The sequence below is a fragment of the Argopecten irradians genome, chromosome 2 (genome assembly GCF_041381155.1).
Source record: "Argopecten irradians isolate NY chromosome 2, Ai_NY, whole genome shotgun sequence".
Classification (NCBI taxonomy): domain Eukaryota; kingdom Metazoa; phylum Mollusca; class Bivalvia; order Pectinida; family Pectinidae; genus Argopecten; species Argopecten irradians.
In genome coordinates this window covers 11146871-11166951 of record NC_091135.1, presented here as the reverse complement: position 1 = coordinate 11166951, position 20081 = coordinate 11146871, and the positions used below count along the sequence as shown (strand labels likewise).

Genomic DNA, 20081 nt, shown 5'->3' with positions numbered 1-20081 from the left:
TTGTGATGTCACGGAAACGTTTGGTTTATGTTCCATTCTCGGATTTTTCCCCCCATACCACTTGAATAAGCTGATCAGAAAGCCAAATCAAGTACGAAAACCTAGAAAATCTAATTTTAGAACATAAAAGAAAGAATAGAATACATTTCTCCGACCAAAATATTCTATATTTATAAAGGATAAGTTTTTGTTATACACTTACAGAATTGAGAGCTTTGGAATCCTTGTATTCAAATTCCGTTGGAACAATGATATAGAACATTGTTTCATAGGCCGGCTCCATGGTGTTGGACACGGTGAATTTAATAGTGAGATCCGAGCCGATATCAGTCATTACTGGATAGCCTGTCTTCCTATCTCTGGAAAAAAAATAAAATCAACTTACTTTAAGGTGTGTTCGTTACAATCATTCATACAAGACTGTATATATTATATTCACTCAGATTTATCGGCCTTATACAGTTTAGGGCACACTATATAGGATTTCTGTAGATAATTAGTTTCGTGAAACTACAAACCTTCGTTTTCACAAATAATTAATCTTTTAACTTACATATCAGCTAGTTTGACCTCGGCCATCAGAGACAAGCTGCTCTCACAAACATCATTGCTGCCACATTCCTTAGCAAATGCAATCTGTACAGAGAGAGACAGAGAGTAGATAGTACTTCATTAAGTATATCAGAAATCTAGGCATAGCAGGACCTATAGGAGCATAATTTCATTTTCCTGTTATCCATTATTTACATAACATGATAACCTGTATTGATATCTAGACTATAAACTGTCATATTCATTACAATGTTGTATTTTGACAACCTTTAGTTTCCTTTGATCACATCAAAATTATTTTGCTTCCCAAGTTTATAAAGCATTGTACATGTCCTATGAAAATTATTTGTAATAACAAGGGCCATAACTCCGTAAAAGGTCAATCCTGAAAACACACAGACAAGTAATGCCAAGTTATATCCAAACAGCTTACCAATCCATCCCTGTTTTAAATTTAAAATACTACTTATTGAAGAAATCTAGATCTTTACTCTTTTTTTGATAAATCAAACTTTAATTTTATTATTTATTTCTATTTTAGAATAGAAAACTTTTTGAGAAGTAAACTTGGACTACTTTGTGTTGTGTGGGTTATAATTAAGACCTGTGATACCTCTGTGTTGAGTGTTATATCTGTGGACTACTTTGTGTTGTGTGGGTTATAATTAAGACGTGAGATACCTCTGTGTTGAGTGTTATATCTGTAGACTACTTTGTGTTGTGTGGGTTATAATTAAGACGTGAGATACCTCTGTGTTGAGTGTTATATCTGTAGACTACTTTGTGTTGTGTGGGTTATAATTAAGACCTGTGATACCTCTGTGTTGAGTGTTATATCTGTGGACTACTTTGTGTTGTGTGGGTTATAATTAAGACGTGAGATACCTCTGTGTTGAGTGTTATATCTGTAGACTACTTTGTGTTGTGTGGGTTATAATTAAGACCTGTGATACCTCTGTGTTGAGTGTTATATCTGTGGACTACTTTGTGTTGTGTGGGTTATAATTAAGACCTGTGATACCTCTGTGTTGAGTGTTATATCTGTGGACTACTTTGTGTTGTGTGGGTTATAATTAAGACGTGAGATACCTCTGTGTTGAGTGTTATATCTGTAGACTACTTTGTGTTGTGTGGGTTATAATTAAGACCTGTGATACCTCTGTGTTGAGTGTTATATCTGTAGACTACTTTGTGTTGTGTGGGTTATAATTAAGACGTGAGATACCTCTGTGTTGAGTGTTATATCTGTAGACTACTTTGTGTTGTGTGGGTTATAATTAAGACGTGAGATACCTCTGTGTTGAGTGTTATATCTGTAGACTACTTTGTGTTGTGTGGGTTATAATTAAGACCTGTGATACCTCTGTGTTGAGTGTTATATCTGTAGACTACTTTGTGTTGTGTGGGTTATAATTAAGACGTGAGATACCTCTGTGTTGAGTGTTATATCTGTAGACTACTTTGTGTTGTGTGGGTTATAATTAAGACCTGTGAGATACCTCTGTGTTGAGTGTTATATCTGTAGACTACTTTGTGTTGTGTGGGTTATAATTAAGACTGTGATACCTCTGTGTTGAGTGTTATATCTGTAGACTACTTTGTGTTTGGTGGGTTATAATTAAGACTGTGATACCTCTGTGTTGAGTGTTATATCTGTAGACTACTTTGTGTTGTGTGGGTTATAATTAAGACGTGAGATACCTCTGTGTTGAGTGTTATATCTGTAGACTACTTTGTGTTGTGTGGGTTATAATTAAGACGTGAGATACCTCTGTGTTGAGTGTTATATCTGTAGACTACTTTGTGTTGTGTGGGTTATAATTAAGACGTGAGATACCTCTTGTGAGTGTTATATCTGTAGACTACTTTGTGTTGTGTGGGTTATAATTAAGACGTGAGATACCTCTTGTGTGAGTGTTATATCTGTAGACTACTTTGTGTTGTGTGGGTTATAATTAAGACGTGAGATACCTCTGTGTTGAGTGTTATATCTGTAGACTACTTTGTGTTGTGTGGGTTATAATTAAGACCTGTGATACCTCTGTGTTGAGTGTTATATCTGTGGACTACTTTGTGTTGTGTGGGTTATAATTAAGACGTGAGATACCTCTGTGTTGAGTGTTATATCTGTGGACTACTTTGTGTTGTGTGGGTTATAATTAAGACGTGAGATACCTCTGTGTTGAGTGTTATATCTGTGGACTACTTTGTGTTGTGTGGGTTATAATTAAGACGTGTGATACCTCTGTGTTGAGTGTTATATCTGTGGACTACTTTGTGTTGTGTGGGTTATAATTAAGACGTGAGATACCTCTGTGTTGAGTGTTATATCTGTAGACTACTTTGTGTTGTGTGGGTTATAATTAAGACGTGAGATACCTCTGTGTTGAGTGTTATATCTGTAGACTACTTTGTGTTGTGTGGGTTATAATTAAGACCTGTGATACCTCTGTGTTGAGTGTTATATCTGTGACTATTTGTGTTGTGTGGGTTATAATTAAGACTGTATACCTCTGTGTTGAGTGTTATATCTGTAGACTACTTTGTGTTGTGTGGGTTATAATTAAGACCTTGATACCTCTGTGTTGAGTGTTATATCTGTAGACTACTTTGTGTTGTGTGGGTTATAATTAAGACGTGAGATACCTCTTGTTGAGTGTTATATCTGTAGACTACTTTGTGTTGTGTGGGTTATAATTAAGACGTGAGATACCTCTGTGTTGAGTGTTATATCTGTGGACTACTTTGTGTTGTGTGGGTTATATCTAAGACATGTAATACCTCTGTGTTGAGTGTTATATCTGTAGCGTCAGACCCGCCGGTCATTACTAGGACAGGGAAGTTGTTTATGTCCGGAAAGCTGGCCTGTCGTTTGGTCCGCGTCGGCCAGTTCTCTTCTGGGAGTCTATAGGTAGCCTTGAACTGAACAGGGTGAAGCTTGTCTTGCACGTTGTCCTGAAACCAAAATAAATTCATTAAATGTTGTTAACACAGAGGTTACACACAGGCATGTCCAACAATGTGGTTATTTCCCAAAAGTAACCTCATTTTTCTATCAAGGTAAAATATCTAGGAAAAAGTAGACATAACTGTATATGGTGAGTTTATAGAATTTATATGTCTTGCATTTTCAGAAGGAAAACCACAAATATGTTACCGGTAAGTATTTTATCATTTAAGCATTGCACGTCTTACAGTTGGCATTCATAGCCAATATGAATGCCACCTGGACAGAGACAAATTCCATTATATATAGAATTGTTAATACCTGTAATTTTATGATGAAATCCCAAGAGATTTTGCATCTATTGAATAGATAATTCATTAATGTCAAAGACGGAACAGCCATTTCAACAGCCATGCATCTTCCGTGACCACTGGCACGACAATTGTGACATCATAATGATAATGACGTCGTAATAGGCGGATGGCAGTTCATAGACTAATGAATGCCAACTGCGTTTGGTAAGGTTACATATGGAAATATTGACAGTACCTTGAGATAGATGATATGTTTGAACTCCTCTGGTCTGTTTACTGTTGGTAGCGTAACCGTGTTCTCAATCTGCCCGTTCATACCTGGCGTAGGATTTTTAAATTCCACACGTTTTCTCAGTTTCCCAGTGTCGGCTTCAATGGTGTATATCACTTGTAGTGGTGTACTGTAGGTATAACAAAAACATTGTCAACTTATTGTCACATATCTGGCTTGTTTTGTCCATGACAATTGTAATCAAGTAATCATTCTGTAAATCATTTATTTTGTATTTGTATATTACAGTTATCTGCCCTTGTGGGTAGGTATAGATTCCGAGGCATGTATTTGCGAGCATAACGTCATATTTTTTTGGTGAAAATGATGAAAATTGCGCTCACAAAGTAATGACGTCACAAAAAACACTTACCCACCAGGGAGCTACCTCTGTAATATGCAAAGACGGAATAATGACATCACAACAAACATGTCTTCCCACCAGACAAAGCAGTAGTAGAGAAAAGTTTTCTGTTAAAAAGCTGACTATGCATATATACTCAACCAATAAAATTACTATTTTCAGAATCTTGAATGTGGTTTGTGGGTTGGAAATTGTCTGTAAAGCTTACAAAGCCTTATTTGTCAGTCAGTGTCAAAAGTATGTTAGTCCCAAAAGGTATGACTGTATATAGCTGTGAGATGTGACGACCAGCTCTAGGTGTTGAGACGATTTACCTGGAATGTGAGAACGTCATATTTGTTGTGATGATGTAACAGAGAATTGTGTTTGACACGAATTGATTCACTTGTTTATACTCACTCTCTCACTGGTTCCATGATGTAAGAAAGCGTGAACGTCATGACAACGCAGCGTTTCTTAACTCGTTTCACTTCATCAAAACAGGAGGCTGGCTCAGAGATGTTGAATTTGGTAGGTTTAACAGATATAGCGGAAGTTAAGTGGACGATTGGTCGAGTGCGGAGGAGAAGAGCCTGTCCAGATTCGTAGGATCCAACAACGATATCATCATATCCATTACCATCCATATCCATCCCACCGGAGATAGAGTGGCCGAAGGCTCGCAGTGGCGGACTGGTGACAATGTCCGAGGCATAAATTCTCTGGAAATAAAATGCGACAATTTTTTATTCTCCAGAGTCATATGAATGTTACAATTTTCAAACAAATCTCATGTATCCAATCTAGATTTTACTTTACCATCTAAATTCTAATGGGAATTTAACAAGATGCAAACCTTAACCAAATAACACCCAAATCATAGTTGTAACTATGACTGCCATCAATATTACATAAGATTTTCAAATTGTACACTATAAGAAGGCCTTGAAGAGTGGCTATCATGTACTTGTCAGACTTCAGAGTATATTTTACCTGAGCATATTCTGTTTTCAGACCATCCGCTGAGCCATGAAATAGGTAGATGGCTCCTTTGTCTACGCCTTCATAAGGAGCCCCAACCACCAGGTCTACAACATCACACAAACAAACATGTAAAACTGAAAGATCCGTAGTGATATCTGCTGTATTTAGTGACCCTTGTCTGTTTTCATTTGACATAGAACAAACACGTCTACTTTGACTTCTGCCATGTTTATTACTTAGCTTGTGCGGTCCACTTCGAGGTTGTATTAACATTACAAAAAGGCACAAGTATCGATAAGTAACACAGTTACACTGTAATTAAGTCAAACTAACCGATAAATTTTATACCAAATACTGCAATATCTACTTGTGCTAACTATATATTCTATCTATTTTTAGTAATTTGAATGTGTAATACTCATTGCACATCCTTTTTGAGGTCTTCTATATGTATGCTTAAACTTTTAACAACTTTCATTTGTTCACTGGTTGTTTGAGACAACAAGCCCAGGTTGTCAGGTGCCTACCTTGATAACCATCCATGTTGATATCACCAGCCTTTGCTAAGGTGTGACCAAACCTCGCATCCTTACACATGAACTTCAGACAGTCACTTTCACTCATCTTTCGGCTAGTGATCTTAATAGGCTTGGAATCACTTGTAATCTGAAACAGGAGCAATTCTGCTTTACAAAAGGATCCTCTAGTAACTATGCACATATTTTCAGATCAAATGAATTCATATTTCATTGCTGTAAGCCAACTCTCTTTATGCGGCTACTAAATTTTGCAATTTCTGTTTCTAAACAAGTTCGATGAATGAGAGCTGAATAGCCATCTTTCAATATCAATTAGGTAACTATGAATTCAAAATCAAATTTGCAAAAGTCAACTGCACAAGTAGGAAGAAAATTTAAATCATCTTTAATAATAATATAATTAATTTAAGGTTTTATAAAGCAATATGTAACAGGCTTAATCAATTCGCAATCTTTGAAATTCACAAATGATTATTAGTGGTTATAAGACCTTTCTCAACAAGCCGTTATTTGTCATTAACAGGAAAAACTATCTAAGACTTTATTACAACTCGCCCACAAAGATTGTGTTTTTATGGTAATTAATATGATACCATTTCTGAGTCGCTTCCCATGTAAATGTAGATGGCGCCACCGATACTTTGGTCCTTCTCCAGGTACATTGGACTGCCCACTATCAGGTCATCATACCTAAAACATGAAGGTAAATTTCTGTTCATGTCATCAAATACCTAATGTATATCTCAATCTTTGCTTAAAAAAATTCTGGTTTTTCTGAATTTTTATCCAAAATAAATGTTAAGCTGGATGTAATAACTTGTCAAAAGGTGACATAGACTGTCGCTGTATGAAAAGCAACACCTTTGTCTCACCTTTGTCGACTATCATTGAAGGCTACACAAAAGTTTTGTAGCAGAATTATATTACAAGGTCACTTTTTCAGTGATTTAGAGATTTTACTGACTACATATGGACCTGCACTATTCTAGTTGATAGTGCAGAACTTACGAATCATCGTTGACATCGATGGCCGTCAGAGAGTATCCAAAGGCAGAAAATGGTTCCTCGCCCGTCAAGATCTGATTGTCTCTATACGTCAAACCTTTGGTGTCTTTTACAAACAGTACCACCTGGCCCTTAGAAATGGACCTTGGGGCCCCGCCCACAAAGGTTACACCATTGGGGTCAAATCGTCCGTATGTTACAGAGAATCCTACAACAAAACAACTTTACATGAAAATAGTTTTTCTGAAATTCCATGATACAGGTACAGAATGGAGTAAATGAACCAACCACTGGATACTGAAAATTGACAAGACTCTCACAGGAAAAATATGATTCTAGAGATCTTTAAAAAATTACAACTGATGTTGATTTCCTTGACCTGGCAATCGTTTCAAAAACCTTTGTGGTAAGTTTGGATGCTTAATCGTAGCCAAGATATTAAAGTTCACGGTGAAATTGAGGGACACAATTACACAAACCCATGTAGGAAGTGAGGTCTATTGGGCGTGGTTTTCGGGTATCCTCCGTCGGATATATTGGCGATCTAAACCAAGACAGGTCCTGTCGAATATCGTCTCCGGTATATTGGGTCCACAAGCCACCTGTATTGGGTAAAATAGTAAATCAGAATAGTAAAACAACGGTCTAAATGCAGTAGGTCTTGATTCATTTTAACTAAGTAATTAAGTATAACTAGAAGATTTGATTGAAAAGTCATTGAGAATAAATTTATTTTCATGAGCCAAAACAAATGGAGTATAAAATTTGATAAATGAATCATTGCCACGATGTTTGTACATATAAATGTTAATAATTGATTCTTTGTAATTAACAACAACTGTTCCTACCTGTCCAATCAACAGCTCCAGGTGCGCCCAGCAAGATTCGCTCATCCTGTACAAAGATTTTTCCCCATATTAATACATGAACAACATCCTGACCAAAAATCAAACAATTGTACCCAAGCTATAGGCTATATATTTGAATTATTATTATATATGTAACCTTATACAATGTACTTCAGGATATAAACTAAAAAAAATTCTGAATTCCCCATTAGACATCAAAGTAGAACGGGATGGGATACGGCAGGGAAGTATGGCTATAAAACTACATATATATACCTCCCATTTCAAGGTAGGGACATGCATATTTTATGTTTTTATAAAATAGACAAAATCGACTAGGTTGAAAACTTACATTCATCATGACCCCTGATGTGCCAGCCTGACAATAGGCCAAACCTTGATTCTCCAGTCCATCATCACGACAAGGTCGTCTCTCATTATCAGCAGTAAGGTCAGGGTTCAAGGTCACACATGTACCTATTCCTACGTAGTTTGTTGTATATCTGTGAGCACAAACCTGAAAACAGAAAAACAGATTTTTTCAATCCGTTTGACCTGTCTATAAAGACCACCTAAGGGTAAGAAAAATGGTTTTTATAGGCAGGTGGTCTTTATACACAGGTTGAATTGTGTTGAAGTTGGTCATTGGGACCCTAGAAAAGTGGTCCTATGAAGCAAAAGGTCTTTATGCATAGGACATTGCTGAAGTAGGTTTTACTGTATAAATATTTTAATAAAATTTCTAGATTTTATTGTCACTTTTGAAGTTGAGGTCAGTTAAAATTTGTATTTATACATTTCACAAGGTTAAATGCATTCTTTTTTCCAATTTCTTTGTCATGTAATTAATATAATAATTTACTTCATGAAATTGGAAAAAAGAATGCATTTAACCCTGAGAAACTTTTAAACTTCAAAAGTGACAAAAAAAATCTGGAACATACTGTGAGTTAAATTGAATGGCTACTCACCAGCACCCGTTTGCCTGGCTGGGTAGTGCTACTGATAGTTGTGCCCATCCACTGACCAGCCTTCTCTCCATCATTACTTATTATGGTATCTGAAAAACAAAATTCACAATGTCAACCACTTCCATTACATATTTCTTCCTTTCAATTATGAAAACATAATTTCACTATAAATTTTGAAATGCAAACCTAAAATTGTAAGTCTGGATGTAACCGGTAAGGAAAAATGCAATATCCAAACTAGGACCTAAAATCTGAATGCTTCATTATTTATTTGATGTGAAAGCCATTATATAGGGCCCCGGGCCTGATCCAGTGTCCCTACTTAACAGTTCAGTACATTCCTTTCAAATTATTTACAGAAGTACAGGAAAGTAACAATTTATCCCCATATCCGTACTAACCATCTGATTTAAACCATTGTCACAACACAGTAAACCCTCTATACTGACCAATGTCCACTTCAGAATGAAGTATACGCACTGGTCAAGGATTACTAAGATAGTATATCTGGCCTGATATGGTATCTGACACCTTGTGTTCTCACAGGACTTTTACTTTACATGGAAGTCCGTAGATTGATATCATATATACAAGTACTGACATAAGTTACCCTTGGCCTGACATCATCACTCTGGTGGAGGCTTAAAATTAAAGGAATTAAATCAAATTGAATCAAATATTGCATTTGATTTGCAGGTTATCAGTATATCACTTGCTTATCACACACAAAGAGATCAAACATATACGATTATCTCCCTCTACACTAACCCTACCTACACTGGTCACAACAAGTCACAGATAGTTACACAATCATTAACGACTACAGCATTTCAGACTAGATAGATTAATCTCAATTTTAAAAGGTTATCTCCCCTTATCTAGAATTTTGTAGCACTAAATACCTATCTTGTTTTTATGAATGGATCATTCCTCCTACTTTTGAAGATAATGTTTTGGCCAGACCTTTCTCTAGCGATGACAGCTGGAGTCCATGTGACTTGGACCAGACCTTTCTCTAGCCATGATAGCTGGAGTTCATGTGACTTGGAACAGACCTTTCTCTAGCCATGACAGCTGGAGTCCATGTGACTTGGACCAGACCTTTCTCTAGCCATGATAGCTGGAGTTCATGTGACTTGGAACAAACCTTTCTCAAGCCATGATAGTTGGGAGTCCATGTGACTTGGACCAGACCTTTCTTTAGCTATGATAGCTGGAGTCCTTGTGACTTAGACCAGACCTTTCTCTAGCCATGATAGCTGGAGTCCATGTAACTTGGACCAGACCTTTATCTAGAGTCCTTGTGACTTGGACCAGACCTTCCAATAGAGTCCTTGAGACTTGGACCAGACCTTCCTCAAGAGTCCTTGTGACTTGGACCAGACCTTTCTCTAGAGTTCTTGTGACTTGGACCAGACCTTCCTCTAGAGTCCTTGTAACTTGGACAAGACCTTCCTCTAGAGTCCTTGTGACTTGGACCAGACCTTTCTCTAGAGTTCTTGTGACTTGGGCCAGACCTTTATCTACTCCTATAAAACAATCATCCATACTCTCCCCCAGCCATGATCCTATGATTGATAACTACTTCATGTTCGTTTATACAATGGTCTGTTTATTACATTTCTGTCCGACAAAATCAATAAACCACAAACTTTATGCCTCAAAGTCAGTTTAACTCACTAACCCATATACTTGTCTTCTAAAGAACATAATATACTTGTCTTCAAAACAACATTAATATTTTCTCCCTTTCAACTCTTTAAAATTCTTCAAATTTTCATAAGCAAAATTCTTAGGCCTTTTGCTTTATTGGTCAGTAAAAACCAAATTCTGAAAATCATAATAGAAAAGTTTAATCTCCAGACAAAAATCATGGGAAATAGCTAAGTAGGAGCTTGTCAATTTGTATACATGTACAACATTATATATGCCTGTTAGAAATTTGCTATTCTAACTTGTTGTTTTTTAAGCTTAACGAAGTTGATATTCGTATTTAAAGTACATGTTATAAGAGTATCTTCCTTGATGAAACTTAAAAGAGTGCGATATAAAGGTTCTGTGCTTTCCTTAGATATTTTTTTCCTGTCTCCTATGTATGAGTCGAGAAGACTTTTCCAGTGACTTACCTATATCTGCTATATATTGACAATCGTCTGGGTCCATAGACCTAGCATTACATTTAAATACACCTCCTGTCTGTACTGTTGTACCTCCTACAGTGCTGTTAAATAAGGGAGCTCCCACCAGTATTCTGTAACAAAAAATAATCTCCATCAAAGACACACATCTTGATCTATACTGAAGAATCGGCCATTCTTATAATGACAGATTTTTAACATTCATTCATAACAAGCAGCTTTTTTTAATTATGGAGCATTTTGCATAACAATTTTTTTTTTTTTTTTTTTGAATTTTGAAGAGTTTTGCCTTCCATTATAAATGCAATGACTCATACAGGAACATTATTATCAATACATAGACTATAAATGGTCAATGAAATGTTACCAATGAAATAGTGTTTTTATAAACGACATTATAAGCTAGCTGGTGACCTGACGCACTGTACTGATCTCTCAGATACATATAGGCTAGCGCTACACTAATGAAAAGTACTTGCTATAAATAATAGGGCAGCGAATATCTAATACTATACAACACTTCAGACTTGTGCAAGTCTAGCACAATGTCAATGTCATATACTTATAGTACCTAAGCCAGATGCGTTCACTTATCATAATATCATATATAAAGGTTGGTAGAGATCAAATGCCAGGGATTCCTTGTCCCTTCTAGAGGTGTGTATAATTACCACACAATGTCTGTATCATTTACAATGGGGGTTGTCTCAAAACCAAACTCACTGACACAATACATTAGATGATATACCTTGGTACGGCTAAATGACAATATTAACATTTCCTTAGTTATATGATATATGCATGGTTTACTAGTCTCCTGGCTTGCTCCCAAAATGTGTGTCTAGTCGTGTATTATATGTGTACATGTAAATTATCTCTTTTTAGAGAGATCATCAATTATCATGTCTTCCTAGAGCAATCATACTCCTTTTGAAAGAGCTATTTGTGAGGACATAACCTGTGCCATTACACTTTCACTTTGCATAATAATAACCTTACTGAAACATTTAAAGAAAACATTTTTCTTCCTCAAAAGCGTTTTTTTTGCATGATGCATGATTTTAAAACCCTGAATTTATGTACGCATGCAATTATTCACCACAACGTGACATAACTTTTATGTATATATGTCAGCTAAAAAACGTTCCTCGTCAAGAAATCTTGTTGTTTATATTCTGTGTGTAACAGAAATGGAATTTCTGTAATCTTAAAGTTATGCTAACCAAATCAAGCTATGTGGAATTCATACAGTAGAAAACTAGAACATTATTCTTCACAGCTATTTCTAGAATTCACTTACTCAACATTTCCCATCAGTTACTCTTGTTAAAACATCAAAAATAATTACCCAATATATGACTACCGGTACACACATGTGTCGCCTTGTGCTTATTGTAATTTTTATTATATTTCAATTCAATTTTTTTCATTACATCTGTATTACCGTGTTCGACCCAACAAGCATCCAGGGCGGTTTGAAAATTATGCCTGGGCAATTGAAATTGAGGCCTTTATTAGAGGGAGGGGTACTTATAGGGACATGGGCGTTTATTGGGTTCAAAAGCTTTTACCAAACAATTATTATTAAATTTATTTAAAGTTATATTATTTGAATTGTGTAATCTGTATAAGATATCTAATTCATCATGTATAATACGTTAATTGTGTTATAATGTTAGGAGATGGCTGTTTAAGTTGGAATAACTTGTGCCTGATCCTTTTGTGTTTTACAATAAAATATGTTTAAAGTAAGAAAAAAGTATTGGGTCCAATATGGTAAACATAGATTATAAAATTCTGTTTAGAGTTAATTATCTCCCTTGAAATTATGTCCCCTGTTTTGAATTCTATCTTGTATATTTTGTACTAGCATATTAATTATTTTTGACTTGATAATTACACATCCCTCCTCCCCTCAACCCTACAAAAATTGGAAGTACAAAGTCATCCTATCAGAATGAGCATGTCATATCTGCGGGACAGAAAAATACAACCTGACCACCATTATCATTATAAGTGGACTGACTGGTTCTGATCATTAGTGTTGTAAAATATCATAGCCGATCAATACTTTGTTGTATTCTGTGTATCGCCATTGAAATCAATCCTATAATGGACTCAAATTATAGATCCCTGTGGCGTGTGGACCAGTATCAGTTTCTGGCTTTGTTTGTATCAACAGAAATATCTTTTTTTCTTTCTCTGCGTTACTCAAAAATTTATCGAATCCCCACATATGGTGACTGTAGTGATGAAGAATTCAGACAAAATCGTCAGCTATGGTCTTTCAAAACAAAATGGCACTTTAGATCTATCTACAGCCATCTTTGGATCTATCATCATTTTTTTTTTATTTAATTTTTTTTTCTGTTCTTTACAGATAAAGTGTAATATCAATTTAAAGTTAGAAATGTTAACAATGGACAGTAAAGCCTGCCTTAGCAATGCAACCAACTCTAGATCTATAAAAGACCATTTCCCAAATGGTCAGTTTCAATCTTTCTACGTTTCACTCATCATATAGCCAAAGCAATACAACTAGTCTCTTTATCACAGCAATAAACAAACACATATATTTGATACAAAGTGAAGTAGAATCTCTTGTCTGATAAAACATTCCAGATGTGTGTCGATAAGAGCCATGAGAATCAATTCATTTAGAAGCCTTATCAAGCACATTTGCAATTCAGCATGGTATAAATGAATGTGAAATTAATCTTTATTAATGAGGTATATACTACAATGACACAAGCTGTTAAGGCCCATTCAATGTTAATGAGAGATGTATATATTACTGACTGCATGGCGTCCAATAATACAACTGACATCTATATACCACTCTCCTCAATCAGAAATTTGGTTTGGGTGATCAGTATGAGGATGTGGAAAAAGATCATGGTCATCATGGGACACCTGTACGTAAGGACATGAAAGTATATATACCATAATTGACCAAATAAGTACCCATGTCCCTATAAGCCCCCTCCTTTTTCCATATTTTCAATTTTTTCAACACCTTGGGCGCTTATTGGGTCGAATACGGTATATTATAACATTGACAAATCTACCAATAGTGTTGATTATTTTATCAGTATCCAGATCAGCCTCACACTGGAAGATGGATAATACTGTATATGGGAGCAGAAAAAGGCCTGTACAATGGACAATACTATGGAATGTTTTTTAGCTATAGAGAGGGAACGAGAAGGGAGGGAGGACAGTTTCACATTGATTTGTTGTGTTATATAGAACACTGCTGAAAAATGAGATATGGGATATAATTTCATCACAGTGGCCAACCACCTCTCTATTCTGAGTTTTGTGGAGCCGAGTCAGGGCCCACTGATAGATCAGTAGGCTGCTGTATCTACCATCACAATAGCACGGTCATTCCACCAACGATTCAATTTCATTCCGAAAAATAAATCATTAAATTTTAATGGAAGCCAGCTGTTAGCAGTCCTATGAGAATAGTTGATAGAATTCTAAATATCAGAAACTTAAAAGTAAACGAAAACATAGTGAATTTGCAACTTGTGTTGTTTTTTATTTGTATGTTTGTTTTTGCGCTTTAACACATGGCATTTACTGCTGTACATGTTGTCTACTAACATATAATTATAATACCAAGTTCATAATTATACATACCACATCACATGATAGGTAATCACATGATAATTACATACATTCCTTCATAATCTTACACAGGTTGTGAACTAAATTATTGTTTATATGAATGAAATTTTGTTCAATAATTTTCATAATAACAATTTTTTTGTTTTGGTAAAGCCTCATGGCTGTGCATATTCATTACAGCAGTAGCATGATCGATGGGACCAATACATTTTAGACGTCCTGTCATCAATACACAATTGTTTGGTTTGGGGTCAGGGTTGATTTGAACTTGACTTTTGTCCAATACACATTACCCGTATATAAAATATGTAGTTATAGAGTGATCTCAATGAAACGTACTACTGTGGACCAACACACAGGACCAACTGCTTGAACAAATTGCTGGAGAGAAAGAGAAAATAATGAAGCCAGATAAAGAAATAAAATGTTGTCATTTACATATTAGTCCCCTTTACAACTGTGTGATATATAATTTATAAGTTTTATGATTATGTAAGTAGACCTGTGATTGTAAGAAGTAAGACCAATCGGGTGATCAGGTGGTGTAGTTGTTAAGCCGCTCGCCTTTCACCTAGCCGGCCGGGGTTCGATCCCCGGCATGGACGTGAAAAGGTCAGGGGTCACCTGCCCGATCACATGGGTTTTCTCCGGGCACTCCGGTTTCCTCCCACACTAAGACCCCTCGCGCGCTTAAATCCGGGCCATCGAGAGTGATTTATATAAGTTGTGTAACTTGTTTCTCAATCGATGTAAAATAAATAAAGTTTATATTTAAAGACCAATGTTTCTAACAAACAGAAAATTCCCTGATATCCATGAAATCTATATACTTATAATGATTGTGCTGATTACATTCTTGCCAAACATTGATGATTGATTACACAAACTCTGGTGTACAGATGAAATAATATGGCTGGAAATATCATAGTTGTCCTCGATCCATAGCGTAAAAGTTTAAATTTTCTTCTTGAGAATTAGTAATTCCCAGCCCGACATATAGATTTTACACAAAGTGATGTATTTGGTTATGATCATCAATACGTACTGTGTGTCTGTTTGATACATGACCAGAAAATTAACAAATCTAGAAGTGTTGTTGGTTTTGCTAATCAATATTGATCTGCTAACTCTAGATCTTGATTAAATCTGAATGATAAAATTCTGTTACGTCATGATAAATTGATGGCAAAATTGACTAGGATATTACAACATTACATTTCTATCATTACTTTGGACCTGTATGGCCATATATATAAATCACACGATTAAGTTTGGGATTTATTTCAAAACTCTCAAGTTTTCAGACATATGCATATTGATTGCCAACTTTAGTCTGACACACAAATTTAATTAAACATCTTAGTCACATTGGACAAATACCACTGCTTTCTTAAGAGTGCATGGGGAAAGCATAAAATGCTGCCTTAAATATTCATTTATCACCCAAACACATGTTTTACAATTACAGGACAGGATATCCATCCTTGTACAGAGTGCTAATACAATACTCAGTAGTAGTTATAATTGTATCGACATAGATCATGATTTGAATTTTGACATGTATCACCGTTTCCACGATCAGAAAATTGGCTGACTGGACTAAATTTCTGTGTCCTGTATATAGATAGCCAGTTATAATAGCCAAGCACCAGGAATTAGGCGATAATTTCAGCCTGGCTAGCTCTGAATCAGCTATATGTCTGATCGTGGAGATGGATCATGCCTGACAATGGTTCTGTTATGCAGAAAGTTTGTGGTAAAAGCTCGGCACTTTTTTGACGGACAAGATAACACAGCAATGAATGATCCCTCGAAGATGAGTAATACACCCAGGAGACTGTTGACATTAGTTTCTGAGCATCAATCTGAAGATCAGTGAACCCCATTCTCAATTAGCTATCATACACAAATGGCATGTTATAGGAAATCAATGTCCCTCGTGGGGCTTCTGTACACTTTGTATAAATGTGGGATACAGTCAACAAACCAAACCGATTATACTGGCGGTAACTACAACTACAATATATCACCAGTTACGTAATCTAAATACCAACACACATCAACACTCTACCTGGCCTATTGACTTAACTTGAAAGCAAATTAAAACAAAATTAATCTTCTGTTTAAATTGAAACCAGTTTCGCCTCGTGCAAATTAATTATGTATATAAGATAAGCATTTTTGCAGTAAATTAATGTCATCCTGAAGAAATTTTGAGCCTTACATTTTTGAAGTAGATCAGCACTTGATTCTTTTGCCTTTAATTCGAATTCCCCCTTTTATATATAAAACATCAACTCCCTCGGCCCCTTTTAAGTGATCCTTTTATGTACAATATCAAGGGGCAGACTAGTAATGCTCCATTAATATGTACACAAACTTATGATTTCTATGTGTGTTGACAGAAAAGCTGAGAACATATTATATTTATCTGTATTTGCCATCAGGACATTATAACAGAGGACTGTTGACGTTACACCTGTAATGAGTCCTTAACACCTGTACCTAGATCAGTAACGGTGAGAGTCAATGTAAACACACCTGTAGAGTTATCAAGCCTGATTAGGTCGGAATAATTAATCAGGTTCTAACAAGATGACAAGGTCCCCCATATATATACAGCCTGTGACCTGACAAACTGTGATAGCCTATCAGCCAAACACAGTATGTACTAACACAACTCGAATCACATTATCACGAAGGTATTTAAATATCTACAAATAATGCATGATTGTATTGAAGGAAACAAGGTTGATCTTAAAATGATTTGTTTATTCACTCAAAAAATTTATTCAAGTGTTTCTCAATAGAATTATCCACTATAATATATTCCCTTTCCTCCACTCACCAACCTCCTGATACTTTTTGCAACAGCTAGATTCCATTGGCTTTTATTGCACAATTCAGGATCCATCAACAACTATGGCTTACATGCATCTGCAGCCTCCAAATGTTGTAGCTATTGCTGATTAAGTGTGTTTTATTAATTTATATTCATGTTTCTCCAATTAGTGACCAATGAGTATCTTAAACCATTAAACCAAGAAGCGTGTATTAAATGCTGGAGAAAACTGAATGTTTTGTGAGTTTGTTAGTTAAGAGCCTGAGTGGGACATGCTACAAAAGGTGTAACCAAAAGGTGCATCAAAGTAGCAGAGGAGAAAAAGCTTAATTAATTAGCATCAGGATCAAACAACACACCTAACTGCTAAGGTAACATCCATGGTGCAGACGGTTCATATACCATCCCATCTGATTACCATCAGACAGAATCTGTATGATTATACCTAGCCTTTCACTATATTACAGGTGTCCATGTGGTACAACAGGTGATCAGAACAGCCCTAAACTAAGGAAGTCACAACAACAAACCCAACTCTGCAAATACGGGCCTGGGAATTCATAGTTGTGAAGAGACTACAAATTGGTACATTGCATCGTGTTTTTAATGACCCGTTACATGTGAAAAGTGTGTGATGCTACAGGGTTCAAACATATTTTATTCATCCCATTTAATGGCTGAGGGAACAGACTATTTATCTAGAGGCTTGCAGCTTCACATGCTGGGGTAATTAAACTCTCACCCTAGGGATTCTAGTAATTGTTCCAGAGGTTTTATGTTTTTAAAGGAAATACACAAAAACTGTAAACTAGTATAAAAGCTGTCAAAACATATGACACTTGATGAGAACATTAAGATGAGCTAACACTTTTATGGACATGATTTACTACATAAGCCCTCCTCCCCAGCCAGTGGTCTGAGTAAAGGGGTACAGTTTTAACTAATTAGGGCATGTGTATTACATTGGATTTGAAATACACTAGGAATGTGGATATGACCTAAAAGATTTACTACCATATGTGCCCCCCTTCCTATTTCCTGTCTATTGGCCATGGGTTCAAAAAGTCATTTCTCAAACTTGTATTTGTATTTTTGTTCTCTGAATATAAATCTGATATTGTTTAATTGCATTAATTGCATGAGCATTATACATGTCATTAAAATGTCAATAATTTGCATGTTGTTTTGTATGCTATAATTTAATCTTAAACTGGAATTATCTCCCTTTCATGTATTAAATATGAGTTATCTCCCTTCTAAGATTGGTCTGGTTTTATTAGATTCATGTCTAATAAAGATTTGAGAATGTGACAAGTTTGGAGGATGGAGGAAACCTAGAGAAAAACCACCTGCAGTCAGTACCTGGCAACTGCCCCATATGGGATTCAAATTTAGGACCCAGGTGGAGGGCATAAGTGATATGGTAAAATAATATCTAGGGACATCTTAACAAATCGGCTACCATGTCCCCCCCCTCCTTAACCATTAATCTGTATATGTACTTTATTAAAATATAATATGATTCAGCACAAAATTTACAGATGTAAGCAATGACTGCTCAAATCAGATTCACAAAATGTTGAACACCTTCAGAAAGTGAAGAAGAATAAAAGCTGCATCTTTAATTGAATTCTATTCGTCTAAATGCATTTCTATTTTAAGACTGAACAGTTAAAAGTTTTACCAGCTTGACTCAGATTAGTTTTCTGGCTTTTGCAGACATTGATAACAAGAAAATTATGGCTTTTCCTCTCTCCTGGTATTAATGACGATCTGTATCCTTTAATACTGCATGCCAAACGTCTCAGAATAAAATGCCCTGCATATTTCCGTCTGGAATGGTTTCCAGACCTAGCACCTGTATATGTATTATGTCAATAACTACTACAAGTTTTACATTAGACAATGTTGTATCAGGTAATCACCTGTAGTTCCATTTCTACCGAAGATAAAAAAAAACTTCTTCAGCCAGACTCTGGGAGAAACTCTGCACCCTGCCGATATTTTGCAACTCAGACGACTATCAGGGTATGAGATCACGATGTTGCACAGTGTTGATATTTTCACTTTAAATGTCAGAGGTACATCGCAGCAAGTTGCACCTGTGTAGAATCTATGATCAGGCCAATCGCTCTTGTACTAAGTATCCAGGAGAGGGGTAACATTCCTTTTTATTAAAGCATTCTGATGATCATCCAATTAAAACTTATTCTGGTTAGTGGTAGTAAATCTAAGCTTTCAATTTCACTTGATTATGGTGAAGTTATATCTATAGGCAGCCATCTAAAGATATGGCAGGATTGGGTGGAAAGTAGCGGGAAAATCCTCGAGGACGATCTCCAAGCTAAGCCATATCTCAGACATCACTGGCTATATTGATATAATATCAGGGGTGGATCTATAAAATAATGAAGGAGTTTGGGGGACTGAATCTTACTGTGATCCTGTCACTTATTTAATGTGCCAATTATTGAATTACTTTGTGCAGAAAATATATTTAATCTGACATATGATCAGGGCATCCAGTAAACCCCTGAGAGTATGTTTTTGACTCCCAAAAATTAGATTTGACTCTCAGGTTTGAAGCATATGTCTATTGGTCATGTCTTTTGACTCTTGAAATTTCTCAGAAATTGTGATTTGAGGACGTCCTGAATCTACAAAAAGTCAAGAGTCAACTACTGAGTGCCT

General features: G+C 35.8%; 1 protein-coding gene across 1 annotated transcript in view; it reads right to left on the bottom strand.

Annotated features, from left to right (window-relative positions):
- Window positions 1-20081, bottom strand: part of LOC138314436 (integrin alpha-PS1-like) — a 53965-nt gene that overhangs the window by 19337 nt on the left and 14547 nt on the right. Inside the window, exons 2-15 of the mRNA XM_069254761.1 lie at window positions 10901-11025; window positions 8775-8863; window positions 8156-8320; window positions 7804-7849; window positions 7435-7557; window positions 6959-7163; window positions 6544-6640; window positions 5939-6077; window positions 5421-5515; window positions 4848-5149; window positions 4049-4214; window positions 3334-3507; window positions 554-636; window positions 203-359 (exon numbers count right to left, since the gene is read on the bottom strand). Of these exons, the coding sequence (XP_069110862.1) occupies window positions 203-359; window positions 554-636; window positions 3334-3507; window positions 4049-4214; window positions 4848-5149; window positions 5421-5515; window positions 5939-6077; window positions 6544-6640; window positions 6959-7163; window positions 7435-7557; window positions 7804-7849; window positions 8156-8320; window positions 8775-8863; window positions 10901-11025 (1966 nt within the window). The remainder of the gene's footprint in view (window positions 1-202; window positions 360-553; window positions 637-3333; window positions 3508-4048; window positions 4215-4847; window positions 5150-5420; window positions 5516-5938; window positions 6078-6543; window positions 6641-6958; window positions 7164-7434; window positions 7558-7803; window positions 7850-8155; window positions 8321-8774; window positions 8864-10900; window positions 11026-20081) is intronic.